Source organism: Fistularia commersonii, chromosome 8, assembly GCF_037954325.1.
Source record: "Fistularia commersonii isolate RoL2024-O1a breed Wild chromosome 8, RoL_Fcom_v1.0, whole genome shotgun sequence".
Lineage (NCBI taxonomy): Eukaryota > Metazoa > Chordata > Actinopteri > Syngnathiformes > Fistulariidae > Fistularia > Fistularia commersonii.
The window spans coordinates 12112434-12139910 of record NC_141291.1 but is presented as its reverse complement, the minus strand read 5'-3'; the positions used below and the strand labels follow the sequence as shown (position 1 = coordinate 12139910).

At 39.6% G+C, this 27477-nt stretch overlaps 3 protein-coding genes and 1 non-coding gene across 4 annotated transcripts; 2 read left to right on the top strand and 2 right to left on the bottom strand.

Moving 5' to 3' along the window:
* Positions 1-144: 144 nt before the first annotated feature.
* Positions 145-5387, top strand: cct5 (chaperonin containing TCP1, subunit 5 (epsilon)). Its single transcript, XM_086151212.1, has 11 exons — positions 145-369; positions 790-850; positions 1372-1536; positions 1881-2079; positions 2224-2416; positions 2518-2667; positions 2784-2903; positions 4255-4440; positions 4532-4669; positions 4798-4978; positions 5071-5387. The coding sequence occupies exons 1-11, from the start codon at positions 265-267 to the stop codon at positions 5196-5198; spliced, it is 1626 nt and encodes a 541-aa protein (XP_086007338.1). The 5' UTR covers positions 145-264; the 3' UTR covers positions 5199-5387.
* A 356-nt stretch (positions 5388-5743) lies between these two features.
* Positions 5744-7022, bottom strand: cmbl (carboxymethylenebutenolidase homolog (Pseudomonas)). The gene is given in 7 exon segments (XM_086151213.1): positions 5744-5838; positions 5841-5923; positions 6039-6127; positions 6305-6464; positions 6641-6668; positions 6671-6837; positions 7010-7022. Coding segments are annotated over 6 exon segments (615 nt in total). The 5' UTR covers positions 6831-6837; positions 7010-7022.
* Positions 7023-7641: 619 nt separating this feature from the next.
* trnat-agu (transfer RNA threonine (anticodon AGU)) lies at positions 7642-7715 on the bottom strand. Its single transcript has one exon. It is a non-coding gene; the product is annotated as a tRNA-Thr (tRNA).
* A 3557-nt stretch (positions 7716-11272) lies between these two features.
* On the top strand, positions 11273-27469 carry LOC147231974 (E3 ubiquitin-protein ligase MARCHF6-like). The gene is made up of 26 exons (XM_086151210.1): positions 11273-11402; positions 11492-11607; positions 12167-12266; positions 13868-13941; positions 14146-14289; positions 14652-14724; positions 14923-15091; positions 15394-15574; positions 15962-16023; positions 16148-16180; positions 17420-17471; positions 17561-17619; positions 17713-17793; positions 17941-18009; positions 18319-18393; positions 19985-20119; positions 20206-20426; positions 21770-21907; positions 22019-22238; positions 22997-23066; positions 23870-24051; positions 25363-25497; positions 25854-25943; positions 26193-26325; positions 26522-26657; positions 26951-27469. Exons 2-26 carry the CDS (start codon positions 11589-11591, stop codon positions 27036-27038), a joined length of 2739 nt encoding a protein of 912 aa, XP_086007336.1. The 5' UTR covers positions 11273-11402; positions 11492-11588; the 3' UTR covers positions 27039-27469.
* Positions 27470-27477: the final 8 nt, after the last annotated feature.

Here is a 27477-nt window from a genome sequence, read left to right as displayed (position 1 = left end):
TTCATATCTAAACGCAAGAAATTGTTTGAACGAGGCGTTTAAACGTCGTTTGATTTTGGAGTGTTGCCCTGTGAGATACACAAGTCCAAATGTGTGGTGGTACATATTTGATGCGACTTGGTACCGTCCTCCCCGCCCATCGAGCCTTCCAGAAGTCGCCGGCAGACGTGCGGCTCTCAACTCCGCAACACTTAAGACTTTCATCTCTAAAACTCGTCAAATTATCCGTGACACACCTATTTGGTGCCCATCTTTTCTGCCAATATGTCAACGTTGGGCACATTAGCCTTCGATGAATATGGACGACCATTCATCATCATTAAAGACCAGGATAAGAAGACACGGTTAACGGGCATTGACGCACTGAAGGTACAATGGGCTAGCTAACATGACCCGTTCGTGGCGCGTAGTTGGACACATGTCACAGTTGTATGTAGTGTCATGGTGCTGTGCAACCCCGTGCTGTGTAGTTTACTTTGGTCCCCTTTGCCCAACTGCAAGATCGGGTGATTATCTACTTTTGTATGTAACGTTAAGCGTCAACTGAAAAGTAGCTAGTCACGGCATGCTACCATGAGGCCCATGTGCTGTTAGTAGGTTTAGCCGGTTGTCTGAGCAGCAGGGCTGCACCCTTAGCCCAAGTGGTCGTTACTGGTAAAGCGTGTACCAAAAAGAAAATTCATTGAACTGATACTAATTTCTACGTGCGATCTGTCTTACTCCTCAACGCTCCGCAGACACTATTTTAATTGTGACTACGTGATAATTATTAATGTATATGTTTTGCAGTCGCATATAATGGCAGCGAAGGCAGTTGCGTCAACGCTTAGAACCTCGTTGGGACCTAATGGTGAGTACCATTTCGCAGTGAATCATGTTTGATTTGGTCAACTTGTTTAAGAATTGTAGTGTGAAAGTGATGCTTGATCATCAGGATTCATGCATCATAACGACAATGTGGGTGTACTTCGCAAATGTATGGAAATATTTTGTAAGGCTATTAGCTTGTGGCAATTGGGTTCTAAAAAGGTTTATTATCATGTGTTCTTGCAGAATTAATGTATAACATACAGTTTGTTGTCTAAGCACTAATTACCAATGGAAATCATATAATCTGAAGACAATCTCAAGCCCATAGCTCCAGCCTCTAAAGTTTCCTTCATATACATATTACAATCCTACTTTTGGGAATTCAGTTGTTGCCAGTCATACCACAACTTCCTGTCGCTACGTTTCTGATGAAGAACAGTGAAAAGTGCATTTCTTTGTGCAATGTAGTATTTTTCATTTTCAAGTGAATTGATATTTGCAGTACTTGAATCAAATTATTTAGATAATCTTTATCTGAGACTCCCCCTCCCCCCCATACAGGTCTTGACAAAATGATGGTAGACAGAGATGGAGAAGTGACTGTCACCAATGATGGAGCCACTATTCTCAGCATGATGGATGTGGACCACCAGATTGCCAAGCTCATGGTTGAGCTGTCTAAGTCCCAAGATGATGAGATTGGTGACGGAACCACTGGAGTTGTTGGTAAGGAAAAGGAAAAAGACACATTCAGTGTACTTAGATTATTAGATAGAAACACAACGTTTATCCCTGAGCTCAGGTTTTGACCCAAAGTTGATGCTTTTCATACATGTGTGCATATTCAACCTGTGAAAAGCAGGGAAAAATTAGCTGTTTTTAACATGGTACTTATAATCACGACAAAAGAGAAGTCTTTCTGACACTAAATCCTTTTAATGGACCTGTAAACAATGTTTGCGCCACTAAAATCTCAGAACGTCGTATTCCTGGTCAAGTACTAATGATAAAGTGAAGCTCATTCAGAATTGGCCAGGAAACCTATTATACTGTGCTTTCTTTTTTATTAGTACTTGCTGGAGCTCTGCTGGAGCAGGCTGAGCCACTGCTGGACAGAGGAATCCATCCCATCAGGATTTCTGATGGTTATGACCAGGCCGCACGCATCGCCATTGAGCAGTTGGACAAAATTGCTGAAACTTTCCCTTGTGATCCACACAACACAGAACCGCTTATTCAGACTGCGATGACAACACTTGGATCAAAAGTGTGAGTCTTAATCCAAAATCACTATTAGTTGTGAGAGGAATAGAAATTGTTTGGGATTCAGGTTTTTGTGACACATCCCCATACATTTTTTATATTACACTATGATAGTGAAGCTTGTATTTAAATTCCAACCTTGTCTGTTAGCATCAACCGGTGCCACAGGCAGATGGCTGAGATTGCAGTTAATGCCATCCTCACTGTGGCTGACATGGAGCGGAAAGATGTAGATTTTGAGCTTATCAAGATGGAGGGTAAGGTGGGAGGCAAGCTGGAAGACACACAGCTCATCAAGGGTGTCATTGTGGACAAGGAGTTCAGCCATCCCCAGATGCCAAAAGTAAATATTAACATGCACATCCATTGCGTTAGAATGCAATCTAACTTGTGTGAACGTAGCATAGTAATAAGACTAACAGCACCTTCTTTGTTGTCATTCAGGTTCTGAAAGATGTTAAAATTGCCATCCTCACCTGCCCATTTGAGCCTCCCAAGCCCAAGACCAAACATAAGTTGGACATAACCTCTGTGGAGGACTACAAAGCCCTCCAGAAATATGAAAAGGAAAAGTTTGAGGAGATGATCCAGCAGGTTTGTTTGACAAAATTTGTTGACTTAGCAGGTTCATTGCAGCTTATCTTAAATCTTTTCTGCATGTTTGATTACATAAATGGATCATTTTTACACATTAACAATTCTCTTGTTAGGTCAAAAGCAATGGTGCTAACTTGGCAATCTGTCAGTGGGGCTTTGACGATGAGGCCAACCACCTTCTGCTGCAGAACAAATTACCTGCTGTACGCTGGGTTGGAGGACCAGAGATTGAGGTGAGAGAGGTTTGGAAAAAAATCTCATGGCTCAATTTCTTCTATGGTAACATGTTTTTGTAGAAGATTTATTTGGTTGAGTTAGTGAGTGGGTCTCGGCTTTTTTTCCTTAAAGGAAAAATTGTCCAAAATTAAGTCAGTCATAATTTTTTATATCGTGTTGCCATCCTAAGTAATTGAGGCTCGCAGGGCTGCAGGTAGATGAAACAAAGTATTTGTTTGAATGAAATATACTGATATTCAAGTTGATTTTCATAGGTATTAAAGTTGGCCACACTTGGCATCACAAGTGACAATAAAACCATCACACAATTAATGACACCTGTGACACCTGTCTTCCTCTTCAGTCTGATTTCTCAAACAAGAACACCAGTCGACAGCTAAACTGCTCATGCTGTTGAGTTGCGACACCCAGTCAGACACTCTAATTGCAAGGTGTCGAGCAAAGATGCGTTTTCAACATTGAGTGCTACGAGTTTGGTCAGATGTAACTACATGTGTAGTTTATCAAGTTTCTACATTGATTCACTTTTCTCTTGTTATACAGCCACTTTGGAGCTACTGCTTTCCCATGTTCAAAACCCATAGTGGTTACCCTCAGCATTTTTCCAGTACAGATTTGAGTATTGGCTGTGATTTGTAAAATTATAAAAATGTTCGAGGAATCAGCAGCCAGAAAGCAGAAGTCAGTCATTCTATTGGCAGAGATTGCAAATTTGCCATTCATGAGAAAATGAAATGATAGTTTACGTTATCAGCTGTCAATATATGTTAATACTGTAAGGCAGGGGTGTCAAACTCAAATACACAGTGGGGGAAAATTTAAAAATTCGTACAAGTTGAGGGGCAGAGTGGTTCAATGTTTATTAATAAACCAATTGAAATGAACTTGTTGCACATGTTGACCCTGAAGCTAACAAAACTTTTTTTTTTTAATTATTGCCAACAACAGGTGACTCAGCAAGGCCAGCTGATAAGTGGGTTGGGTTTATGCTTGCCAGCAGCTGGATCGACACGCCACAGCACTCATAGTGCATTGTGGGACTTGTAGTATTAATGGTGCATGCAACATATCAGTGGGCCAGCTCTAAAAGTAGTTAAATATCATTGTGCGGGGCCAAAGATAATCTCATGGCCCGCGGGGCCTTGAGCTTGACACATATGCTGTAAGGTCACATGCTGTCTTTTGGTCCGTGAGCTCTATAGGTATCATTCTCTGTCAAATACCTCTGCAACACCATAACACAGAGTTTGGCAACTGACGAAGGGTTTGAAGTTCTTAGGTTTCAAATTTGCATTTTAATGAACATTTACTATAATTATGTATTCCCTGTTAATTTTCCCCATGCAGTTGATCGCCATAGCAACAGGTGGCCGTATTGTGCCTCGGTTCTGTGAGCTTACACCAGAGAAGCTTGGTACAGCTGGCGTGGTGAAGGAGGTATCGTTTGGCACCACAAAAGATCACATGCTGGTTATCCAGGACTGCAAGAACACAAGGGCCGTAACAATTTTCATCCGTGGAGGAAATAAAATGGTATGTGCATGCTAAAATCATTTGTGGATATTGCACAATCTCCAGATTATATTTTCCTGTTGTTTTACCATTTTCAACCTCCCTTTTATAGATTATTGAAGAGGCTAAGCGTGCCCTCCATGATGCTCTCTGTGTCATCCGCAATCTGGTCAGAGATAATCGTGTTGTGTACGGAGGAGGGGCTTCTGAGATTGCTTGTGCTCTGGCTGTCAACCAGGCTGCTGATAAGGTTAGATGCTCAAACACGACTTTCAAGAAAACACAGGACTTGGACAGCATTTATTCTTTGTACAATTTAAGTGACTGTTACCACATTGCTCCTTTAATAATCTTAATTTCTGCCCCTCTAATTGCCAGTGCCCCTCACTGGAGCAGTATGCCATGAGGGCATTTGCTGATGCTCTTGAGGTTATCCCAATGGCACTGGCTGAAAACAGTGGGCTCAACCCAATCCAGAACATGACAGAGGTTCGGGCCAGGCAAGTCCGAGATAGCAACCCCTTCCTTGGTATTGACTGTCTGCATAATAACACCAACGGTAAGAAACCGTGTGAATATATGGACGCACAGTCTCTTGTGTATACATACCAACATTGTACTCATTCCTGCTTTAATTTTTCCTTTCTTCAGACATGAAGCAGCAACATGTAATTGAGACTCTGATTGGCAAAAAGCAGCAAATCCTGCTGGCTACTCAAGTTGTGAAGATGATTCTTAAAATTGATGACATCCGAAGCCCAGGAGAAAGCGAGGACTAGAAGCCTCCAGAAAACCTATAGGCTCTGTTGTGCTCTAGGACACCTCAAGCAGTTTGAGCTTTTCTCGAGATTTTAGGCACTTCCTGAGCGTCATTTATGAACCGCACTCATATTGCTATTTATCATTTGATACAGTCTTGAAGTCCTTTGGAAATCAAAGTCATCATTAAAGTGTGCTGTTGAAATTTCCAGGCTCTGGTTTTATTCTTTTTCACCAGTGTCAGAAGACATGTTTTGTGTATTAAATGTTTGATCATTACATATGCGATTGAGCATACAAATTTCAGAGTTTGTCTTGATAGGCTTGATGTATTAAGATCACCGTGAAATTTCTACTGTGTAAAAGATTCATCTCCAGAACTTAATTTTTTGTTTGTCAGTATTAAAATAATATCCGAAGGTTCAGCCAACAAGTTGAACTAAAAAGAAAGACAATATAAAACCCAGACATGAGTAGCTAAAACACTAAATTGTACTACTATGTGTTTTTGATGGCCTTTGTTGACATTTCCTTCTGTGCTTATGAAACATGAGATTGTTTTCTATTACATGTATTTATGTACCCAGTTCAGTATATCTGCTCTGGCCTCCAGAATTTGCAATTTGTCTGCAGGGTTAATGTCCTCCTTGCAGTGAACAACCCCTGAGTTTGACCAGGAAAGCTTTTCACCTGGAAATCCACAGTACATTTCACCTTCACCTTTGTTTTAAGTACACTCACCTGGAGGGCAAAACACTGTTAGCATGGGTTGCCATGAAAGAAAATCCCAATTAAAAAATTAAAAAAATTGTTGCCAGGATGCCAATGTGTTGAAGCACCCTATGAATAAATACAGACCTCCTCCAAAGAGAATGTGGTCTTTCTCTGCAAAGATCAACAGTGTGGGACTTTTCAGATGGAACCTGTCATCTTTGTCATGGATGATTCCTGCATAATGTCACAATGTTCACTCAGTATGTCAACAATGATGAAATTTAGGATGTACACTATTAGATATGCAGTGTTGCGCATCTGTGTCCATATGCCGATGCTGTAATAAGGGGTAAGACTTGGAACTTTTAAGACTTGTTTGCTGAGCTGAAAACAAATGCATCAATGACATATCATAGACTGCCACGCCAGCTTTGACCTCTGGATATTGTAAGGTCAGGTAATGTGTAGCCAACCCTCCCCAACAGAATCCCACCACTCCAATATGTTTTGTCCACTAGTCTTGTGATGAATTCCATGGCTCTTTTCCATCATAGAAATATGGACAAACTGCACTGATTACAGCAAAATGGGCTAAGATCTCTGCCAAAACTTAGAACTGTCAACAAAAGTTGAAAACTACAGGTTCTGATATTTAAATTAAACTTGTCTGCATGACAACCAAATATGTTCAGTTGTGCAAGTTGAGAAAGTTGGTGCATACATATGGTAAATACTGTAGTTATCTCACATATATTCACTAGCTGCCAACATATCAGCCATCCAAATATGTCATGGATGACTATGACTACCAGGTCTGTGGCCATGGCTGGATTCACCACGTAAGCTTTGGTGTGCTCCATCTGGACCTCGCAGCCGGGGCCCCTGTACTCCATCCGGTCTCTAAGATCACAGGGACAAGGTTTGGCTTCTTTCGCCATCTGGATCCTGAGACACGGGAATAGTGAGCACAGATTCTCCTTCCTGGATGTCAAACAGCCGCCTGATCATCATTATATAAGCAATTTCGCAATACAAGGTGCAATGCTGTTTATCTAAAACAATAAAAAAAACACTACATGTACAAAAGGAGAGCAATTTGTTTAAATAAAAAGCGTACCTTGTTTTTTCAAACAACTTCTTCTGCACTTTATGATGTATGGTTAAAGATTCACATCTGCTTTTCTTTTAATCGACGTAACTAGACATCCTGACCCGGCCTTCAAAATAAAAGCTGTATGATTGTGTGTTTTCACATTGCTCAAATAAAACATATACTTTTGGTGAATATTTCTGCAGAGCTTGAAACAGCCTTCCTCTACCTAAGAGCAAAAAGTCGAATTTTAAAACACATCTTAAAGAAAAAACACTGACACCTAAAAATTACGTTTAGTATTTAAATGCATATTTGAATAGCCTAATTGTTGGTATGCATTTCACAGTTAATCTATTTGTATTTATGTTATTAAATAAAATCTCAACTCAGGGCTTTAAACTGTGACTTGTGCGCTTTTGAACCAATATGAATTCAAAATTCAAAGTGAATAAGTATTGTTACAAGAAATAAAAAAAATAAAAAAATCGAATTCATGAAAATCGACTAAATGTAAGCACAGAGGTAGTTCACGTAAAACCGAACGTTGATCAATGTGCGTTGTTGTCGTCCGAGTGTTTGGTTAATAAATGCTCGCAGTTCCGATGAGTTAATTTCATAGCATGAGTTGCATGCATCACCGGAGTGCCTCAGTCAAAAGGCACCGCTGGGATTCGAACCCAGGATCTCCTGTTTACTAGACAGGCGCTTTAACCAACTAAGCCACGGCGCCGCTGATGACGGAAATTGCCGCAAAAATTTATTTCCAAATCTACCCATTAAGAGAAACGTATCTGAATTAGAATCAGAAGCGGAAGAAAGGTCTGAGGGGTTGACCAATTATTTTGGAGCAGACCAAGGGAGTGCACTCCAGGGATTCCTGTCATGTTGGGTAATGGAGTGGAATCAGCAGGTGAAGGAGAAGGTCATTATGTTCTCAATTGAGTATTTAATAGAATGTGGTTAGGATTGGGCTGCTAATCTCAAATGACCCCTGTGTCCTGAGCAAGTACTGCCGCTGTTGACATTTCCTGATGATCTCCTCAGTGTTAGAGAAGAACTTCAGGAGGTTGACAAAGACAGGGTCCAGGTATCTGTACTCCTTCACTGTTTCTGCTGGCTCCCCTTGTATGGTGGTGGCGATTTCCTCTGCCAGTTGCCTCTGTCAACTGGAGAATGTGATGACCATGAACTTAGCCTTGCTCACGTTCAGTTCAGTTTCAAGCAGGAGGCTTCGCACTAGAGCACAAAGTCCTGGAGGGCTAAACCATGGTGGAGTGAAAGACAAGACAGTAGGGACAGGAGGACAGTGTCATTGGCAAACTTCACCAGGTGGCAGTCCTGTTGGGTGGACCTGCAGCTGTCAGTGTGAAGAGGAAGAGCAGGGGAGACAGGATGCAGCCTTGAGGTGAGCCGATGGAGGTGAAAAGAGCATTGGAGAGGACATTGTCCGCCAATACCCTCTGGGATCTGTTGGTGAGAAAACTGATGATCCACTGGATGAGCCGGCAGTTGAGGTGGAAACAAGTCATTAGCTTCTCCGCCAGTATGTACAGTTGCAGGGTGTTAAAAGTTGAGGAGAACTCAGCAAAAAGGAGCCTGGCTGTGTTGTGGAGGGGTTTCCAGGTGTCTGTTTATGGAGTCAGTGAGGAAGATCTTGACATCATCCACTCCTCTGCCAGCCTTATAGGCAAATTGGAGAGGATCAACCAGGGGTGCAGTTACTCCGGTGATGTGAGTTTTTATAATTCTCCTCAAAGTCTCCGTCACCAGTGAGGTGGGAGCCACTGCGCTGTGGTTGTTCAGGGCCTGAGGGGTCCCCTTTTGGGGGATGGGAATAACTGTTGAGTGTTTCTACACCTGGAGCACTGTGTTGCAGGACAGAGAGTTATTGAAAAGGAGATGAAAAACTACCCCCAGCAGCTCAGCACAATGCTTGAGGGTACGTCCAAATATCCCGTCTGGACAAGGCGCTGTGGAGACCCTAGTTTTACTAAGGGCTCCCATCACCTCTTCAGAGTCAAAGACCAGGGCGGGGAGGCAGGGTTCACCGAAGCCATTGTTCTGATCCCCTGCCAAGTGGTGTATTGGACCCATTGTGCAAAGGTTTGCTCCACCTTGTTCTTATCGCTCAGCTTGGCAGTTCTTATGGCTTGTTTGACCACCTTATTTACCTCCTTCTTCTCAGCATAAGAGCTGGTGAAGAAGATTACTTTTTTCTTTTTAAGAACATTCTTTATCTCTTTAGTCACCAGGGTTTGTTGTTAGCAAACATGGTGACTTTTTTTTTTGGGTATGACGTTGTCAACGTGGAGGAGATGTAGGATGAAACAGTCTCAGCATGCTTACCGATATCCCTGGATGCGGATTTAAGATTATCCCAACACATGGATTCAAAGGATGCCTGAAGTCTATGAATGCTGTCTGGCATCCACTGCTTCATGATCTTAAAACTCTACCTGCTATTCTTACCAACAGTGCGTAGGCAGGAGCAAGTAGGATGAAGTGGTGGTCTGGGGAGGTGGGGGCAACTTTGTAGGCATCAGTGACCGATCCAAAACATTTGTCAAATGTATTCCTCAGGCGGATTTTACAATTGATATACTGCTAGAATCCTTTGAGAGCTTTGACCAGTGAGTAGTGATTGAAATCACCCATGATGAATTTGGGACATCAGGGGAGATCTGCTCAATTCTATCAAGTGTGGGTTTGATATCCTTAATCAAGCAAAATCTATATATTCCATTATCAATGCCAAAGTGTTCAAAGCCTGCAAAGTCAGGATTAACTGGGTTAAAAAGTTGAAATGTGGTCATATATGTTATTATCATTACAGGACTAAAGTTTGGTTGAAATGTGTCTTATTCAGTCCTGATAATGTGATAAGATAAGATAAGATAAGATAAGATAAGATAAGATAAGATAAGATAAGATAAGATAAGATAAGATTTTTTGATCCCTTGATGGGGAAATTCAATCGTCACAGCAGGATTGGAGTATAGAAAAGTGTGTAAATAATAAGAACTGAGGAAATAGATACATTCATACAGACTATTCACAACATATACAATAGAATGTCAAAACAAATCAAAGAAATACCTTCTGCTGGAAATGGTTAAAGAAAGAAACAGTAGATGAAGGTAACAAACATGAAATGATAAGAATAAAGGTGTCCCGGAGAATGTACTAATATAATGGAAAGAAATAGAAATAGAAATAGAAATAGAAATAGAAATAGAAATAGAAATAGAAATAGAAATAGAAATCTGTTCTGGAAATTTCTGAAAAGGACTGCGGTGTCATGTCACTTCAGCTTTTGGAAACAGCAGGTTTCTAAGTTCTGTTGGATCTTTGTTTACCCTGAGGTTCACCGTGTAAAATAGTATTTTATATTTGTTGCTAGTATTAGGAGGAAAAAAAAGGTACATGCATTTAACAAAAATGATTTAAAGCATTTGTTTTCATTTTGCCTTGTGAAATTTGTTGAATCCAAGCCTGCACCCTTGATGTCAAAAAGCTGAGGGATCTTGCATGTTTTTTGCAATTGAGGAAGTCAGACACATTATCACAAATTGGCTAAGATGGGGAATCGAGCCTTACTCACACTCACTAAGCCTTTACTTGCAGGTGCTCGAAGCCATTCTCTACTCCATTACACCCTTCACGTAAATACGTGTCACTAGATGATGTAAGATGGTGCAGTTGTACCATCATTCAGTCAATGCAGACAGTTATCTAAAAGTGATATTATCTATCTTTCACAGATTTTATATGAAAACTAAGTATTTCTGTATGCACCCCATATTCAGAATTCTAAAAGACATTCTTTGCTATATTTTAAGTTTTTCTCCTTGATTGTTTTCGACGTGGCTCAGGGGGTTTAGTTGTTGATCATGAAACTGAGCACTCCTGATTTGATCACTGATTTGATTCCCAGCTTCTCCGAGCCCATAGAGTGTTGTTTAGCAAGACACTAAACCCCTAACTGCTCCACTAGCACTGCTCCTGAGCTGCTTTCTGCTTATGGTTCATCCATGGTGGGTTAAATACAATGGTCAAGATGTGCCGTATGTACAACTGACTGTGACAATAAAGGTATTTCTTCTTAAAATGAATGATGAATTTCCTCTCCGGTACAGTAGGTGGCGATATGCGAATTTTAGTATAGACTCACGGTCCGCCGACAGAGGAAGGAATCATTGAAGAAGAAATCATTGCGACCGTTGTGACAGTAGCTAGCAATGACGTTAGCGCATGCCCGAGCGAGCTGAGCTAACCATCGTCTCAAGCGTTCAATCTGTCAATACAGCAACACGGAGGATGTTATCACTCTCCCGTTTACTGTCTGTCAGTAAACAAAATATATCTCGATAAAGCCCTTGTGGTGAACTCTAGCTGGATGTGAAAGGAAAACACCTAAGTAAGCGCTGATATTCTGTCCGTGGGGAAACCATTTTATGACTGTCAATGCATCCGACTCATATGTGTACGATATACACCTCTTGCTAGCTTAACCTAGCTAGCTAAATCTTCAGTCTGTGTCGTGGATGGGTTCACTGTACAAGCTACACCTTCAAGAAACGGTGTCTGGTGCCTAGCGAACAACATGGACACAGCCGAAGAAGGTAAACAGATTAATTTCTTGTGCTCGATCTCTATCTTAACGTAGACGTTGTTACGTCGAGCCCCAGAGCTCCAAGCTGGCCTGCTCGTAGTTACCTAAATCATAAACTCTAAACAATTCTTCAGTCCTATCTGATGTTCTTCATGACGATTGCAGATTTTTTGTTTGTTTTGAAGTATAATATTTAATACTGCAGCGAAGCTTCTTTATACATTGTAAAGTAAAACAGCATCGAAAGTACCAGAAGTTACTGGTGATGTCATCAGTTGTGAAGAGCATGGCCATAGAATGGGAGATAAGCGGCGGTCATGTAACAGCCATACATCCGTAGGGTCCTGGCTGTAATTTAAGATGACATGTCAGTTTTTTGAAGCTGGGTAATTCTTCTTGTGTAAATACTTCCAGTACACATTGTCCTGCCTTCCTTCCTGGTATCTATGAATTGCTTGTCCCTTATTATAAGCATCAGTCACTTTAATGTGTGTGTGTGTGTGTGTGTGTGTGTGTGTGTGTGTGTGTGTGTGTGTGTGTGTGTGTTCGTTTGTTTGTTTCACCATCAGCGGATATTTGTCGTGTATGCCGGTCCGAGGGGACCCCAGATAAACCCCTCTATCATCCCTGTGTCTGCACTGGCAGTATCAAATTTATCCACCAAGAATGGTGAGTAGAGACCATCCCTCCTCTGGAAACCAGTCATTCACTGTTCCTGTAATTTGAAACATTGTGCTCCAAGCAAATTGTACATTTCTTTCAATCTATGGCCCTGACTTCAGTTTTAAAGTCATCCATGGTTTTCAGTTGCCAAACCTACCTACTTACATTTTGATAAACTCACAATATATTTAATGAAGCTTGAAAATATATCAAATTCTAAAGTTCCAATTTATACCTTCTTACATATGCCAAATCTGGAACACATGCCATTTTTTAATCTTCATCTCCTTCTTCTTCTTCTTCTTCTTTCGGATTTTCCCTCAAGGGGTCACCACAGCGAATCAACCTTCTCCATCTAACTCTTATACAGATTCTTATTTCCCACTTTGTAAACAAAATGACAATGCAACTTAAAGTATTAAATTTTAAGTTTTAAAATGCAGACCAGTGAGTACTATGTTAGTCAGCAGGACAGCCAGACCTGTGACTTGCAAAATGTCATAAGCAGCCTCACAAAACATTGCAGTTAGTTCTTCAGTCACATTTTTGAATCATGTTATCATGTTACACATTTATTTGGTCTTACTGAGACCTTGTCATGTCCATATGTCACTCACTAAACTAGTCATATGAGTTGTATATTAATTTTACCCTCCCTTATCCAGGTTGGTTAACGTCTTGCATTATTTACTACATATCCAAAAATGACCAGAGGATATACTGTGGCTAACAAAGCAATCTCCCACCACCCACTCCTAAAAGAATCTTCTGTTGTAGTAGAATATCCCAAATGAAACTGAAAAAAGCAAATCATCATAGTCATCCTAAAATTATCTATTTATTGTATGAAACCTTGAGCCTACAAGTAATTGTGTACTTTGGAGAATTTGGTGTTTGGTTTTAAGTATTTTTATGATTGTTACATCAGTGGTCACCCAATACCAAATACAATAGCAGTGTAATGAGCATATAAACAACAAGTTCATCCTATACTCCTGATGTATAGAATTCCACAATTCTCGCCTGAGGTATAGAATTGACATTGTGAAAACAACACCAACCTTGTTCTCATGTGTCCTGTGTGTCAATGTCAGTGGTAACACAAGGTCAGGTGGCCTATCCAAGAGTGTTCTGTACAGTTGCTGCACCTCAGTGTGTTTACACAAGTATGTGCATTGCAGTCAACTCTGCAACTTGAGTATAACAACCTATTTTGTTTAGAATATATGGGCATGCTCAGTCAGGAGTAGAGGTGACTATCTTATTTAAGAAGTGCATTACAAGCTTTAGTAGTTAGCTATAAAGTAAGTGTTTTACTGTGGCTAATAAGTGCACATACTTTCACCTTCACTCTTTGGAGAGAGAAAAAAAAGTCCAAAGATGGACCCTGGAAAAATTCCTGTTGATCATGACCAAACCACTTCTGTGTTTTCAAGTGCAATCAACCACACAAGCCAATATTTTTAAAGTGATGTATTTATTTAATGACTATAATTCTTTCTTGTATGTCTTTGTTTCTGTTTGGACATTTTGTGATTGGAAACAAAAAACGTTTCATCTGAGTTGCAGCCCAGTGACTCTCTGAATTCTTCTTAATCACTCTTTAGTTTGGTCCAGTGGCTAAAGCACAGCAGGAAGGAGTACTGTGAATTATGCAAGCACAGATTTGCATTCACCCCAAGTAAGTACATAAAGTTGAGATGGACCATCTACCCAAGTGAATAAAACTCCTTATGTAGTCTTCCAAATGGGAAAGGACGATTGCTTTTAAATTAGAAAGTTAATCAATCATTTGTCAATACAGTTGTGAATATGAATTATGAAAAGATATAGTTGTATATATTTTAACCAATTTCATACATTTTCTCCCCCCTTTACTTTTCAGTCTACTCCCCAGACATGCCCTCACGCCTGCCTATTCAGGACATTTGTGCTGGCTTGCTGACTAGTGTGGGGACAGCCATCCGCTACTGGTTCCATTATACACTGGTAGCCTTTGCCTGGCTTGGTGTTGTTCCTCTCACTGCTTGTAAGTGCTTAATATTGCATAATGTGTAGTCAAGATAATTAGAAGCAACTACTTCTTACCGGATTAAAGCATTCTTTGGTTAGTTACTCATTTGTATACGTAAAGTGAGTAAATAGGCATGCCTTAGTTTTTACTCATGTTATGATGTAACATGATTCAATGAATTACTGCTTGATTCTATTACATAACAGGCAGTGAGCTGTAGGTTGATCTTAGACCTGTAAAATGTATAAGCTCAGAATGTAAGCAATGTGTTACAGTTGTTTTCAGGTTGTGATTTTTTTTTTTTTTTAAAGCAGTTTAAAAAATTACACAATTGTTATACAATAATGTCACTGTATTCCACTCTTCGTCTGTCTTAGGTCGCATTTACAAGTGTCTTTTTACTGGCTCTGTGAGCTCACTTTTGACACTTCCACTGGACATGCTTTCTACGTGAGTGGTGAAAACATTTCCTATCTACTCTAAAACAAGTGAAAACATTGCATAACATTTCTTTTATTATCTGAAATGTGATGGTCAGTCAGATATTTATTCTTATTTAATTATATTCTTCTAATGTTAATTTTTAACAGGATATGTTTGTTTTGGCAATGTTTCATATTTCTTTCTTTCTTTCTTTCTGTCCTACAGAGATAACCTTCTGGCAGATTGTCTGCAGGGCTGCTTTGTTGTCACCTGCACTTTGTGTGCATTTATAAGCCTGGTGTGGCTAAGAGAGCAGATAGTTCATGGTGGTGCCCCCCAGTGGTTGGAGCAGCATCAACCACCACCACCCAATGCAGCAGGACAAGCCCATGAGGTGAGTTTTTCCAGTTACTGCACAGTAAGGAAATTTAATGATATTCTGTTATTTTTCCAATACATTTCCATGTGTTTTATACTTTCTATGTGTTTTATATTCTTTATATGTGTTTTATAATGAGGCATACAGCTCCAATTGCTAAGTATTTAAAGAATTAGATTCCTCACAGAAAGTTTTATATTTTCCATATTTCTACAGGCAACAGTTGAATCAAGGTTTATATTTAATCAAGTGTTCCTTCATCATGTAAATCTTTCTTTGGCAAAGCAAGTCATTCTGCCCTTTTTTTTTGATACCAGGCTCACGCAGCAGGAGTGGGAGCAGCTGATGAGCCCCGAGCAGCCCATCCAGCCCCTGCTGATCCACCAGCCCAGAATGAGGTGGAGCCTGATGTCCCCCCAGATCAAGGTGATGACCCAGATATTGAAGAAGAGGAGGGAGCCGCTGCTGAAGATGCAGACCCCAACAACGGAGCTCAAGGTCAGTTTTATTTAGAGCTACTAGTTTGTTTATTTATGTAAATTAGGTATAATAGAATTGTCCTGGATCATTCCCAGGGAGCATCAGCTACAGTGCTTACCGCATCGTGGATCAGTGGGTTTTGATCACAGCGTGGATGATAGCCACTATAGGGTGTCAAAGTAAAATACATTCAAACCATTATAAAAAGTCTTCTTTGCTTTTCAGAGTTGCCAGATTGTTATGGCAATTAATAATCACAGCTATATTTCTGCTCTGATGCTGTCATTCTTTCAAACATCTATGATGCGCTCAAATCCTGGTAGACTTGAGACAGCAAGCAAATACAAATGATTTAACAATGGAATTGGTTTCATTTGCATCTCAATGTGAAACCTTTCTTTGCAGACGACATGAATTGGAATGCCTTAGAATGGGACAGAGCAGCAGAGGAACTCACGTGGGAAAGGGTAATTGCACAAGATTGCTCATCTCTCACTCTGAAGGACACATTTGGCAAAATACTCTTAAGTGTATTTCCAAATTTTCACTTTAAACCTCCTTTGTAACACAAAACTCTTATTTCCCATCCAGATGCTTGGTCTTGATGGTTCGCTTGTATTTCTGGTAAGTAATTTTATCCTAGTTTAAGTTTTGTGTTTTGCAGGACATGACCCATATTGCATAGATTTATATTACAAATGCTTCAAGGATAATACAGGTATGAGGAATTTACATGCCGGACTTTAGAAGGCTTTACTGTAAATTACCAAGCCATTGGGCCAGTTTCCTCCAACCCCATCAAGGAAATAGATAGTAGTTGTTTTTGAGATGATAAAAAAAAAAAAAAGCTTGAAAGGATTACATTACATGTATGTATCAGGTTTATAAGGTAGTGATTGTAAGTTTCAATATCTTTTTTTTTGTAATAGGAAAGTTTTGCCTCATATCTCTAAAGTCTGGGCTGTAGAAACTTCTTCAGAAAAGCATTAAGCAAGCCTCTTGTCTCTTTTGTGTCTACTTGAGTTTATTTCTATTTGCCCATTATTGCAAAGGACTTTTTTCTTCCTGCAGCTATGTCTCTGAAACAGGCAATGCTATAGCATGTGCTTCTCAATTCCTCACCAGCTAATCTTTTTTTTTTTTTTTTTTAATTGTAGAAGGGGTTGGTGACAGATAGTTATCCCTTTTAATCGGGTTTGCTTATTGTAGTTCTTCATGGATTTTTGATCAGTGCGGCGGCAAAAACGTCAACCTATATAGATTTCCAGAGTGAGGAGAAAATGAATGTTTCTCTTAAGTTTTCTTGGTCAGCGAAAACCAGTAATGTTAGATTGACAGAAGCCCTCCCATTTTTTCATTACTATTACCTCCCTGTAGTATTTTTTTCCCTCTCTGGATCCAATATACAGTCACATAAGGTCTGTGGTATTCTACATTGTTGCGATCACCATGATAGTCACTAAGCTTCACCATGATGAATGCAGGACCATTCAAAAATGTTGCTTATGCATTGTTTTTGGGGGAAAAAGCAAATACCCAAACCCTTATCACTACAGGGGAGAACATGAATGAGGTTATTCTGTTCATCAGTTGAAATAAGTAGAACCAAAAAGAATTTATCAACAGCTTCTCCCAAAAGGGCTGATTTATCCCCAAGTCTGATGTAACATGGCAGGGGAGGAGAATGTACTACCTCTGTTTTTTTAAAAGGTCAACAGTCATAGCTATCACAAATATTACTCGCAATTACAGATGATAGATTAAAGTGAAGCTTTAATGATTTTTTTTCCTGTTATTTGTTTTAATTAGATGTGCTTTCCTCTTAAAAAATGTAAGTTGACAGCTAGTGTGTTTCTCTTGTAGGAGCATGTGTTTTGGGTAGTGTCTCTAAACACACTCTTCATTCTGGTTTTTGGTAAGTGCTGTCAACATGTCCATTGTCATTTCAAGATGATGTTAAGTAAGGAAAGTGTTTGTATTTATTTTTTTTCTACTCTCATTCAGCATTTTGCCCCTACCACATTGGACATTTCTCTGTCGTGGGTCTTGGCTTTGAAGAATACGTAAGACCTTCTTTTTGGGCTCAACCTTGAATACTCTCTGTCCTATGAGTTATGTTCTTTAATTTTTCTACCATTTCTAAATACTATTTTCAGGTCCAAGCTTCCCACTTTGAGGGTTTGATTACAACAATTGTGGGCTATATACTGTTGGCCATGACCCTCATACTCTGTCATGTATCCTTTCAGGCAACATAAATCTCCTTGTGCATTTCTGTATTCAGAAGAATTAGCTACCTTTTGTAAATGAAGAACTTGCATGCAAATGATTTGTGTATTAGGTGTGTTCAAGTTACACTTGTTTATCCTTAATGACTGTTTAAGGGATTGGCGGCCCTAGTAAGGTTCCAACGCTCCCGGCGCCTCTTAGGAGTCTGTTATATTGTGGTCAAGGTAACTTCTCAAAGTGCATTTATGTGTCTTGTTGTTCATGCAAGCTCAGTTGTACAATGAAGTATTAATGGGATTTCCTATCAAAAACTATGCAAGGTGTTTAGTCAAATGACAGACCTGAGTTACCTGTTCACTGTCTTAATAAAAGCAAAATATTTTTTGTGACAACTCCCAAAAATACGGTTTATGACAGTAAGTGTCAGTGTATTGGAATACTGGAATTTCGGCATCTGGTATATGTCCACAATTTTTAATAAACTTTCAAACACCTGTGACCTTCTACTGAATCTGGCTCTGCCTCAATTACAGGTCTCTTTGCTGGTTGTCGTGGAGATTGGGGTTTTTCCATTGATCTGTGGCTGGTGGCTTGACATCTGCTCCCTAGTAAGAGTCTCCTTCACTCTTGTCTCTTGTTTTTATTACGCCTCTATCACTTCGGGAATAGCTTCTTGTCTTCGAATATGACATCATGTTAAGCATCTGCACCATTAAACTTTATTTTATTGTACTCGGTTACAGTGTTTTGGATTGGGACAACATTGAGAAGAGGGCATTTTAAAATCTTTCATCTTTAGCTCAAGTGGCAATGATACAGATTGCCAGATACTATCATCAGACATAATCCCACATAGTAATCAACTCCAGTGAATTCCTTTTGTAACAGAGACTGCTATCTTCTATAAATACTTTCTATCTTCAAACAATTTGCTATAGTATAAGCGGTGGTCCCTCTTCCCTTGAGATGTCCATCAGTCAGCCATTGATGTAGCTTTAACCAAGGCTTTCCAGCATACAGATGGATTTGTCCCTGATGCTTCTCAAAACAGAGAAATTGTAACTGGTGGGAGGTGTAGATAGCCTCTGTGTTGAAGTGAGCTGCTATTTTCCACCAGTCTGAAGATCTTACCTGCATTTGAAGTGATGCACCTAGCTTACAGCTGGAGGGAACCATGGAGGACATACCATGTAATTTACAATTTGTTATTTATAACTATTCATTAAATTAATTTATGTTACCCAATTCACACTTTATTATAGGCCGCCTTTTACTGTTTGTCAGTTTGTTTGACAAATTAAATGGATAGATGAATGATGACAATGTTAGTATGTTTTTGAAGCTCAACAGAATATGCCAGATATTTAAACTGGCCTCTCTATTTAAAGATGATAAACACCACTTTTGTAAGCCAAAATGCCAGTTGGAAATAAAAGCAGGACAAGTTGATGCAGCTGTCTTTGAGTACTCCAGCCTGCATCTACTCTTAACTTACTATTTTATCCATTCACAATCATTTTCATTATACTGTGCCTTTCATTATTTGTACTGCACGTCTCATTATGATATTACAATTAAAATATTTTTGTATTTTAAGTCGTTTGTTTTAATTAATTGCTAAGACAGTGATGTAAAATGTTGAAAAGGAAAAGAAAATATATCTAATCTTTCAGACATACACTGAACATTTCACAAAGTGAGTCGTACTTATTTTTCACCTGTGCTATAAATACATTGAAATTCATTTTCTATACCCTGTATTCATGGGTGTAATACCAACATAACATTCTAACTTCCTGTTGCGGTAGTTCTATGTTTTTCCAACAAAAAGACCGGTGCCACAGCCACGAGGCGCTCATCCAGCAGGATAATAATAAGATGCTTGGTGTCTAAGTCTGTAATCTTTCCAACTCCAGCCCTCTTCTTTAGTGCTGCCATTGCCTTCAAATTTTGGCAACATGATATGCAAACTCATGAACAGCAAATTAGCCACCTGCATTCATTCTACTTCCTTTCTAGTGTCACAAAGCCAGCTTTTAGCATTTACCAGTCTTTCTATGAAACTGTTCTGGCATTTACCTTGTCATTTGTCCAGTCCCATGTCTGACATTGTGTAAAAAAGGTCCTGGCACAGACTTATGTTTGTCCACATCAGTCTAAACGTCATCATTTTTAACATCTGTTCTCCCAAACCTTCAGGAAATGTTTGATGCCTCACTAAAAGACAGAGAGTTGAGTTTTAAATCAGCACCTGGCACCACCATGTTTTTGCACTGGCTGGTTGGAATGGTCTATGTCTTCTACTTTGCCTCTTTCATCCTCTTATTGAGAGAGGTGAGTTGTTTTTTTCAGAAATTTGTTTTTGTGGATGAAAAAATTAAAGTTACTGGATATAACCAAGCCATTTTCTTGTTGTTTAGGTATTGAGACCAGGAGTGCTGTGGTTTCTGAGAAACCTCAATGACCCAGATTTTAACCCAGTGCAGGAGATGATTCACCTCCCTATCTATAGACACCTACGGCGCTTCATTCTCTCTGTGGTGGTCTTTGGCTCAATTGTGTTGCTCATGTTGTGGCTGCCCATCAGGCTGATCAAGCTATTGCTGCCCACCTTCCTACCTTATAATGTCATGCTTTACAGGTAAACAGGACATGAATATACTTTAAAAAAATGCTAATTTTGACAACCTACGTCCATTCATTCATTCCTGGCTGCCCATGGTTGTTAGATAACGTAGGTGATTCTTGCAAGTAATATCACAAGGAAACAACACTCAATTTCTTGTTAGTCAATGCCAATGGTGCAATAGCTTCACTGCTCTGCCCAGGACGTGGCCACACATCTGCTGGATTGACAGTTAAAATGGTAGGGAAGTGGTTTACCAGCCACTTCATAAGATTGCCTCCAGAGGCAAGAGGAGGGCCTTCTCCTTGTTTTTCCCACTATAGCACCCAAAGAGCATGGTTCAAGGGGCCAAAGCTCTGTTTCAATGTACAGCTGCCACACTAAGCAATTTTGCCTTCTCTTTGTGCCTCAAAATTATATTGCCTTCAATTCTATGAGTTGATATATGTGGGGCGCAGACATTTTCATGCTTGAGCCATCTGCCTTCCATGAATAGGCATGTTGAGCTGAGGGGAAAGAGCTCAGTCATATCCTTGGCTGCTGTGAATGCGTCAAAGGAGACATAATTGAAAAACCATTTTTGCAGAGTGCGTAGCCTACTGAACAGACGTGACTTTCTTCACTTTAAAATCTCAATCAGTATAGAGCATGAGCCATCTCAGTCGAGCAGCAGATGGCTGTTGTAAGGAAAGGAATGAAACTGAACATTGAACATCATTGCTTTGAAAAAAGGCAGGACTAAAGTGACAGCATTTGAACCCCTTTTCACACACATTCATGCATCTACCCTATGTCTATTGAACAGGTCAATTGCAAAAAACAACTTATTTGGAGATGTACAAAAAATATAATTAATACCCTGTACTGAGACCAAGGGACAATAACTATATTTTAGCAGCAAAAAATAATGAAAAGGCTTAAAAACCAAGAGAGTAAAGACTGTCTACTTGCTACTGCTTTGGTATTGCGATGCGTGTCCCACATGATATTGTCAGGGTGCAGTGCTTTACATAAATCAGAATTGTTATCTGCTGTATTTGTTTCACTTTTAGTCAATAGTTATGTTTCATTATTTGGTGCAATATAAACTATGTGCAGGCACAGGAAATAAAGGTTTTACAATGTTGCATCAAAAACTAGGCGATTTGAATCATTTAGTGAATTGCAATCAAATCACAGCTATCGTGCCCAACTTGACTGTTGAATCTAACACTTTCTTTTAGGTGCATACAATTTAAAATAGGAACAAAAAAAAGAAAAATGTAAAGCAAAACATAACAAAATTAAAAAAGTCCAATGTTGACTTTGACCAAGAAGAGATTTGTTTTTTTCTGATTATGTCTTTTCTTTTCTCCTAGTGATGCCCCAGTCAGCGAGCTGTCTTTGGAGCTATTATTACTCCAGGTTGTGCTGCCAGCTCTATTAGAGCAGGGACACACTCGGCAGTGGCTTAAAGGCCTAGTCAGGGCCTGGACAGTCAGTGCTGGATATTTATTGTGAGCTGAAATGCCTACTTTTAGCCACTTAAAAATCTGGTGTGATTAAAAGTTTTCACTGATGTAGTTATTTTCTCACCCACTGTATCTGTAACTCCTCTTTGTCTCCAGAGATCTTCACTCCTATCTCCTTGGAGAGCAAGAAGACAATGATGCAAACCAGCCCATGAACAATAACAACAACAATCCTCCACCTGGTCACCACAACAACAATAACAACCCAGCCCCTGCAGTTGGCGAGGGACTACATGCAGCCCACCAAGCCATATTGCAACAAGGTGGACCAGTAGGATTTCAGCCTTATCACCGACCTCTTCGCTTTCCATTTAGGGTGAGACACTATTACCGATGTTTTAGCTTCGTCTTTGTCTGCAACAGCACATCACATCTGTAGATTTATCTGTCATTCCCTCAATCCCTGTGTGTGCATGTTTGCATTTGTGCATGTGTGACTCATATCTTGTGGGTATAATTAAACATATGGCTTGAAATTTTTTTTTGTAAATGCACAGACATGGAAGAAACCACAGGAATTCTTGTCCAGTTTACCTTCAAGCCCCCCACCCTTTTTTTAAAAAAGAAACAAAAAAACAAAAAAAAACTTTAGTATTGAACTCATGCCATGTCAGGGTCTTAAAATGGTAGCTACCCAAAAAAATTAACAAGACTTTTTGTCTAGCTGCAGGGGGACAGCAAGACTTCAAGTCATTATATACAGGAACATCCCATATACTGTAATATTGTTTTGTTTCTTCTTCATGATTAAGATAGAGATTTTGGTTTCTTCACACTTAAACCCCTGTCTTAAGATGAATACCATGCAGCCACCCATTTGTGGTTTACTACAGTTCTGTAAAATTACACCACTGCCAAGGAAATCCGTTTCATCTGAATCGATACAGTTTCATCTATAATGTATTTTCTGATTCTGTAGATTAACGAAAGTGAAAGCAAAAAGAACACCTTGTCTTCATTCAAATCTATGTTCTTATCATTGAACATAATTTTCATAGTTGCTTGACTTACATGATTAGTTTATCCCACTTGACAGAAGCACTTAGTCTGAAACGTTTGTGCTCTTTCCTCTAGATTGTTTTGCTGATAGCATTTATGTGCATGACTTTGCTGGTGGCCAGTTTGGTGTGCCTTACCCTGCCAGGTAAGAAGTGGAATTCTACAGCACTGTTGGCACTCCTTTTTCCTTTTTGGTGATCCAAGCCCAAACCATAATTGAAGGTTGTCTCCTCTGTGTGTATATATATAAGTATGTGTGCTGTTGATGTTGTGCTATCTTTAGCTCTAGTATTAACTTACCATAATTTCTGGACTACTGAGTGCACCTGAATAGAAGTCACACTGGGTAAAAATAACTAAATAAATATATGTGTACAGCCACACTTGCCTATAAGCTTCAGGTGTCCACAATGTAACATGAGATATTTTGACAGAAAGATGTTGCACAGATATATATTTTTTGTAAACTTTTAATTAAATATTAATTGAACATACTGGAAATGCTTTTTTTGAACAGTGCCTGTAAATCGGCTAATGAAAAAGACTATTGATAAATAACACAAGGGAACATCCATCCATCCATCCATCCATCCATCCATCTATTTTCTATCCCCAGTTTGTCCTACTCCAGCTGAACGCTATTTTTGCATTCCTCCTGCGCACTAAAACCATTACACTGTCTTCTTCAGTATCAGAATTAAACAGCCTCAGAATTTCATGGTAATTTCATCGGTCCAATGTGATGACGCTAAATGTTTTGGCCCTATGAAGCTTGTTGGGCCCCAAAAATCCATAAATTAGCTGCATCATTGTTTAAGCTGCAGTGTTCAAAGCATGTGGAAGAAGTATAGCCTGGAATTATTGTACCCTCACCTGAATCGTCCCATGGGACCGGTGTAAGGTTGTTGGCAATTTCATCATGTATGTCTTGTCACATGTTTCCCGCAGTGTTCACCGGGCGCTGGCTGATGTCTTTTTGGACAGGAAATTCCAAAATTCATGAGTTGTACACAGCAGCGTGTGGCCTGTATGTGTGCTGGCTGTCAATCAGAGCAGTCACTGTGTTGCTGGCTTGGATGCCGCAGGGTCGTACTGTCATTATGCATAAAGTCAAGGAATGGACACTCATGGTAGGTAACAGAAAGCCCCCAAGTTAATTGCCATGAAACATTTGCGAAGCTAACTGGAATTGTGGCTAATTATACAGATTTATCTTTGCCTGAGGCAATTCTTGTTGTAATGTCAGTTGTCATACTCAAAGCAAAGCTCCAAGCATAAATAAAATTTCATTTGCATCTGCCCATATCTACTATCAGAGCCTTGTAGCCTAAATTTTTCTCATCAAGTCATTGTTTGTAAAAAGCTTCGGGGACACCTGGCTGTTAAAGGAACAGTTGCTTTTATTACATCCCACTCTTAATTGATGGGCATCGGTATGGAGTTGTACATCATGTGCTGCTATGATGGACGACTCTTTGGGGAGTTTCACATGATTTTGCCTGTTGGATTATTTTGGTTCCTTTTGCTCAGAAGAACATTTGGGAAAAGTGTCTCTGGTGTTGAATGAGAGGGTCGGAATAACAACATTTAATAGCCCAAAGGTGTATCCCAAAGGTTCAGAAGGGGTTTAGGTCTGGATCTTCAACACCAAACTCACCTAACCAAGTCTTTTTAGCCCTTATTGGCCACTGAAGCATAGTAACTAATACAGGAAAGCCCTTCTTCTGACTACTTACACAAAGTTTGACACATTAAAATTTCAAAATTGTCTCAGAAGGATTTTCTCTACTTTGATTGAAGGGGCTGCAGAACCCCCAAAAAGTAGTCACATAGCATTACTCCTTTTCCACCAAACTTTAGAGTCAGGAAAGTAACATTCACTAGCATCCACCACATCTTGACTTTCAATTAAAGTGCCAGAAAGAGATGAGTAATTGGTCATATCCACTTAGCCGGAGTTCTTTAGCAGCCTCATTTACATTTTTGGCAAGTTTTGTGCTCTCTGCAATACAGCGCATGGCAATCCCGCTCAGTGACTACACAGTCTGTGGTCTGCCAGTCGTTGAGTGATATGCTCTTGGTCTCGTATTTTTCAGTAATACCGCTTGCATTTTACAGTGGAACATATAGTATATAGCAGAGAAGTAATTACACTGACTGGTGAATTGCAGAGTAGGCACTTAATAATAGAGCCCTGCATGGTTTCAGCAAGCTCTTCAGAACAGCCCAGCATTTCTTATATACATTTTTGTAAATGCAGACTGCACTATCAAATGGTTTATTTATATATATCTGTTGCCATTGTGTCTGAATGAAATATCTTAATTCAATAGTTAAATTATGCATCCCAATACTTTTGTCCATACATTATTTCTAGTATACCTGGAATACAATGGGCAGAGTCATAATCCAGTATATTCATCTTTATTATATTTTTGTAGATCCTGAAAACACTGGTCGTAGCTCTGCTGGTTGCAGGAGTCATTCCACTGCTGCTGGGCCTGTTATTTGAATTAGTTATTGTGGCACCCCTCAGGGTACCACTGGATCAAACTCCCCTCTTTTACCCCTGGCAGGTATGATATGTTTCTATATCTGATCAATACCTAACTGCAATGCTGCATTGGTATTCATGACATTGACAGTGTCACACAAATCTGGAAGTCGTGTGTGTGTGTGTGTGTGTGTGTGTGTGTGTGTGTGTGTGTGTGTGTGTGTGTGTGTGTGTGTGTGTGTGTGTGTGTGTGTGTGTGTGTGTGTGTGTGTGTGTGTGTGTGTGTGTGTGTGTGTGTGTGTGTGTGTGTGTGTGTGTGTGTGTGTGTGTGTGTGTGTGTGTGTGTGTGTGTGTGTGTGTGTGTGTGTGTGTGTGTGTGTGTGAGAGAGAAGAGGGGGGGTTAGTCATTTAGATCATTTATTTTTCTCTCAACTGCAGGACTGGGCTCTTGGAGTTCTCCATGCAAAAATCATTGCTGCCATTACCCTCATGGGTCCTCAGTGGTGGCTGAAGACTGTTATTGAGCAGGTAGATTTTACAAAACTCGCAAATGCTTACATTTTGTTTAAACATTTGATAAAATAATTTTTTGCAAGAGCATTTTTGAATAACTAAAATTAATGTGTCTTGCAATTTGCTTTAGATCTTTTTTCAAAAAGACAAACATGCATGTCAATAAAGATGCAGTCTTTTCCAGTATTGAGCTTCCAGCAGGTTCATCGTGTTATAGATCGGGCTAAGCTTGATCACCAGATAACGCTTGATCATTCCTTCTAGGTTTATGCGAATGGTATTCGCAACATCGATCTGCAGTTCATCATCCGCAAGCTGGCTGCCCCAGTTATCTCAGTCCTGCTGCTGTCCCTTTGTGTGCCCTATGTGATTGCTGCTGGAGTGGTGCCCGCAGTAGGTGAGTGTCTGAATCAAAAAGAAATAATTCACTTACCTTGTTTTGTAACGCCCACAGATTGAGTTTGGTTATCCTCTATACATTTTTTCATTTATATATATATATGTATTTTTTTGCTGACAGACACACTATCTCAATAAATTAGAGATTACTTGGGCTTATTGAATGTTTTGATGCAAGTGTGTTTCTTCTGCAGGAGTGACTCCTGAGATGGAGATTCTCATGCAGAGGAGGATCTACCCATTCCTCCTAATGGTGGTCTCCCTGATTGGTATCCTGTCCTTCCAGATCCGACAGTTCAAACGCCTTTATGAACACATAAAAAATGACAAGTAAGAATGTTTTGACATTCCAGACGCATCCCATTTTTACATTTTTTGAAGTTTGGATGAAAATGTGTGACGTGGTCAACATTGTCAAGTTGTTTTGTTTTTTTGTTTCTTGTTTTATGCCAGTGTTCAGTTTTATGTTGACTCTTGAAACATGCAGTGCAAATTTGTTTTAAACCTATAATAAGTGTTATTGCTTTCAACGTTTGGTAGGAAACGGAACAACTGCTTATCAATGTCATCATTGAAATTGTGAAATGTCTAAAAACAACATATTGTGATCTCTCAATCTCCAGATACCTGGTTGGCCAGAGGCTTGTTAACTATGAACGGAAAGTTGGAAGAGCAAGCTCAGTTCCCCCTTCTAACCCTCTTGCTGAGTAGATCTTCAAGTGAGACGTCACCACGTTTTTTTTTTCAACTTCTTACCCAGTGCTTTTCTGTTTTCACGAGATGTTGGACGGTAATCCTTTTCAGTCACCGGTGAATCTTTGTGGATTTAATGGTGGTCATTCAAGTTTTTTCAATTTCCTTTCAAACTGACTAAAGGTTGGAAGGAAGAATGTATTATAATCACAGGACAGCAGATATATTTCAAATGAAGTAGGCAGGAGGGTGAGAGGTTTGATTTGAAAGCTCACCATCTGTATTTCTGTATTGTTCCCGCCATGCTTTGTAAAGTGCTGCCTGATAATTGTACATGTGTAAATACTTTGAAAGCAGGTTTTGTCTTACAAAAAGACATGGATTAATGCAAAGACCATTGTACATCTTAAAAGTATGTATAATTTATTAAATCAAACAGGAGATTTAAATGTCTTGT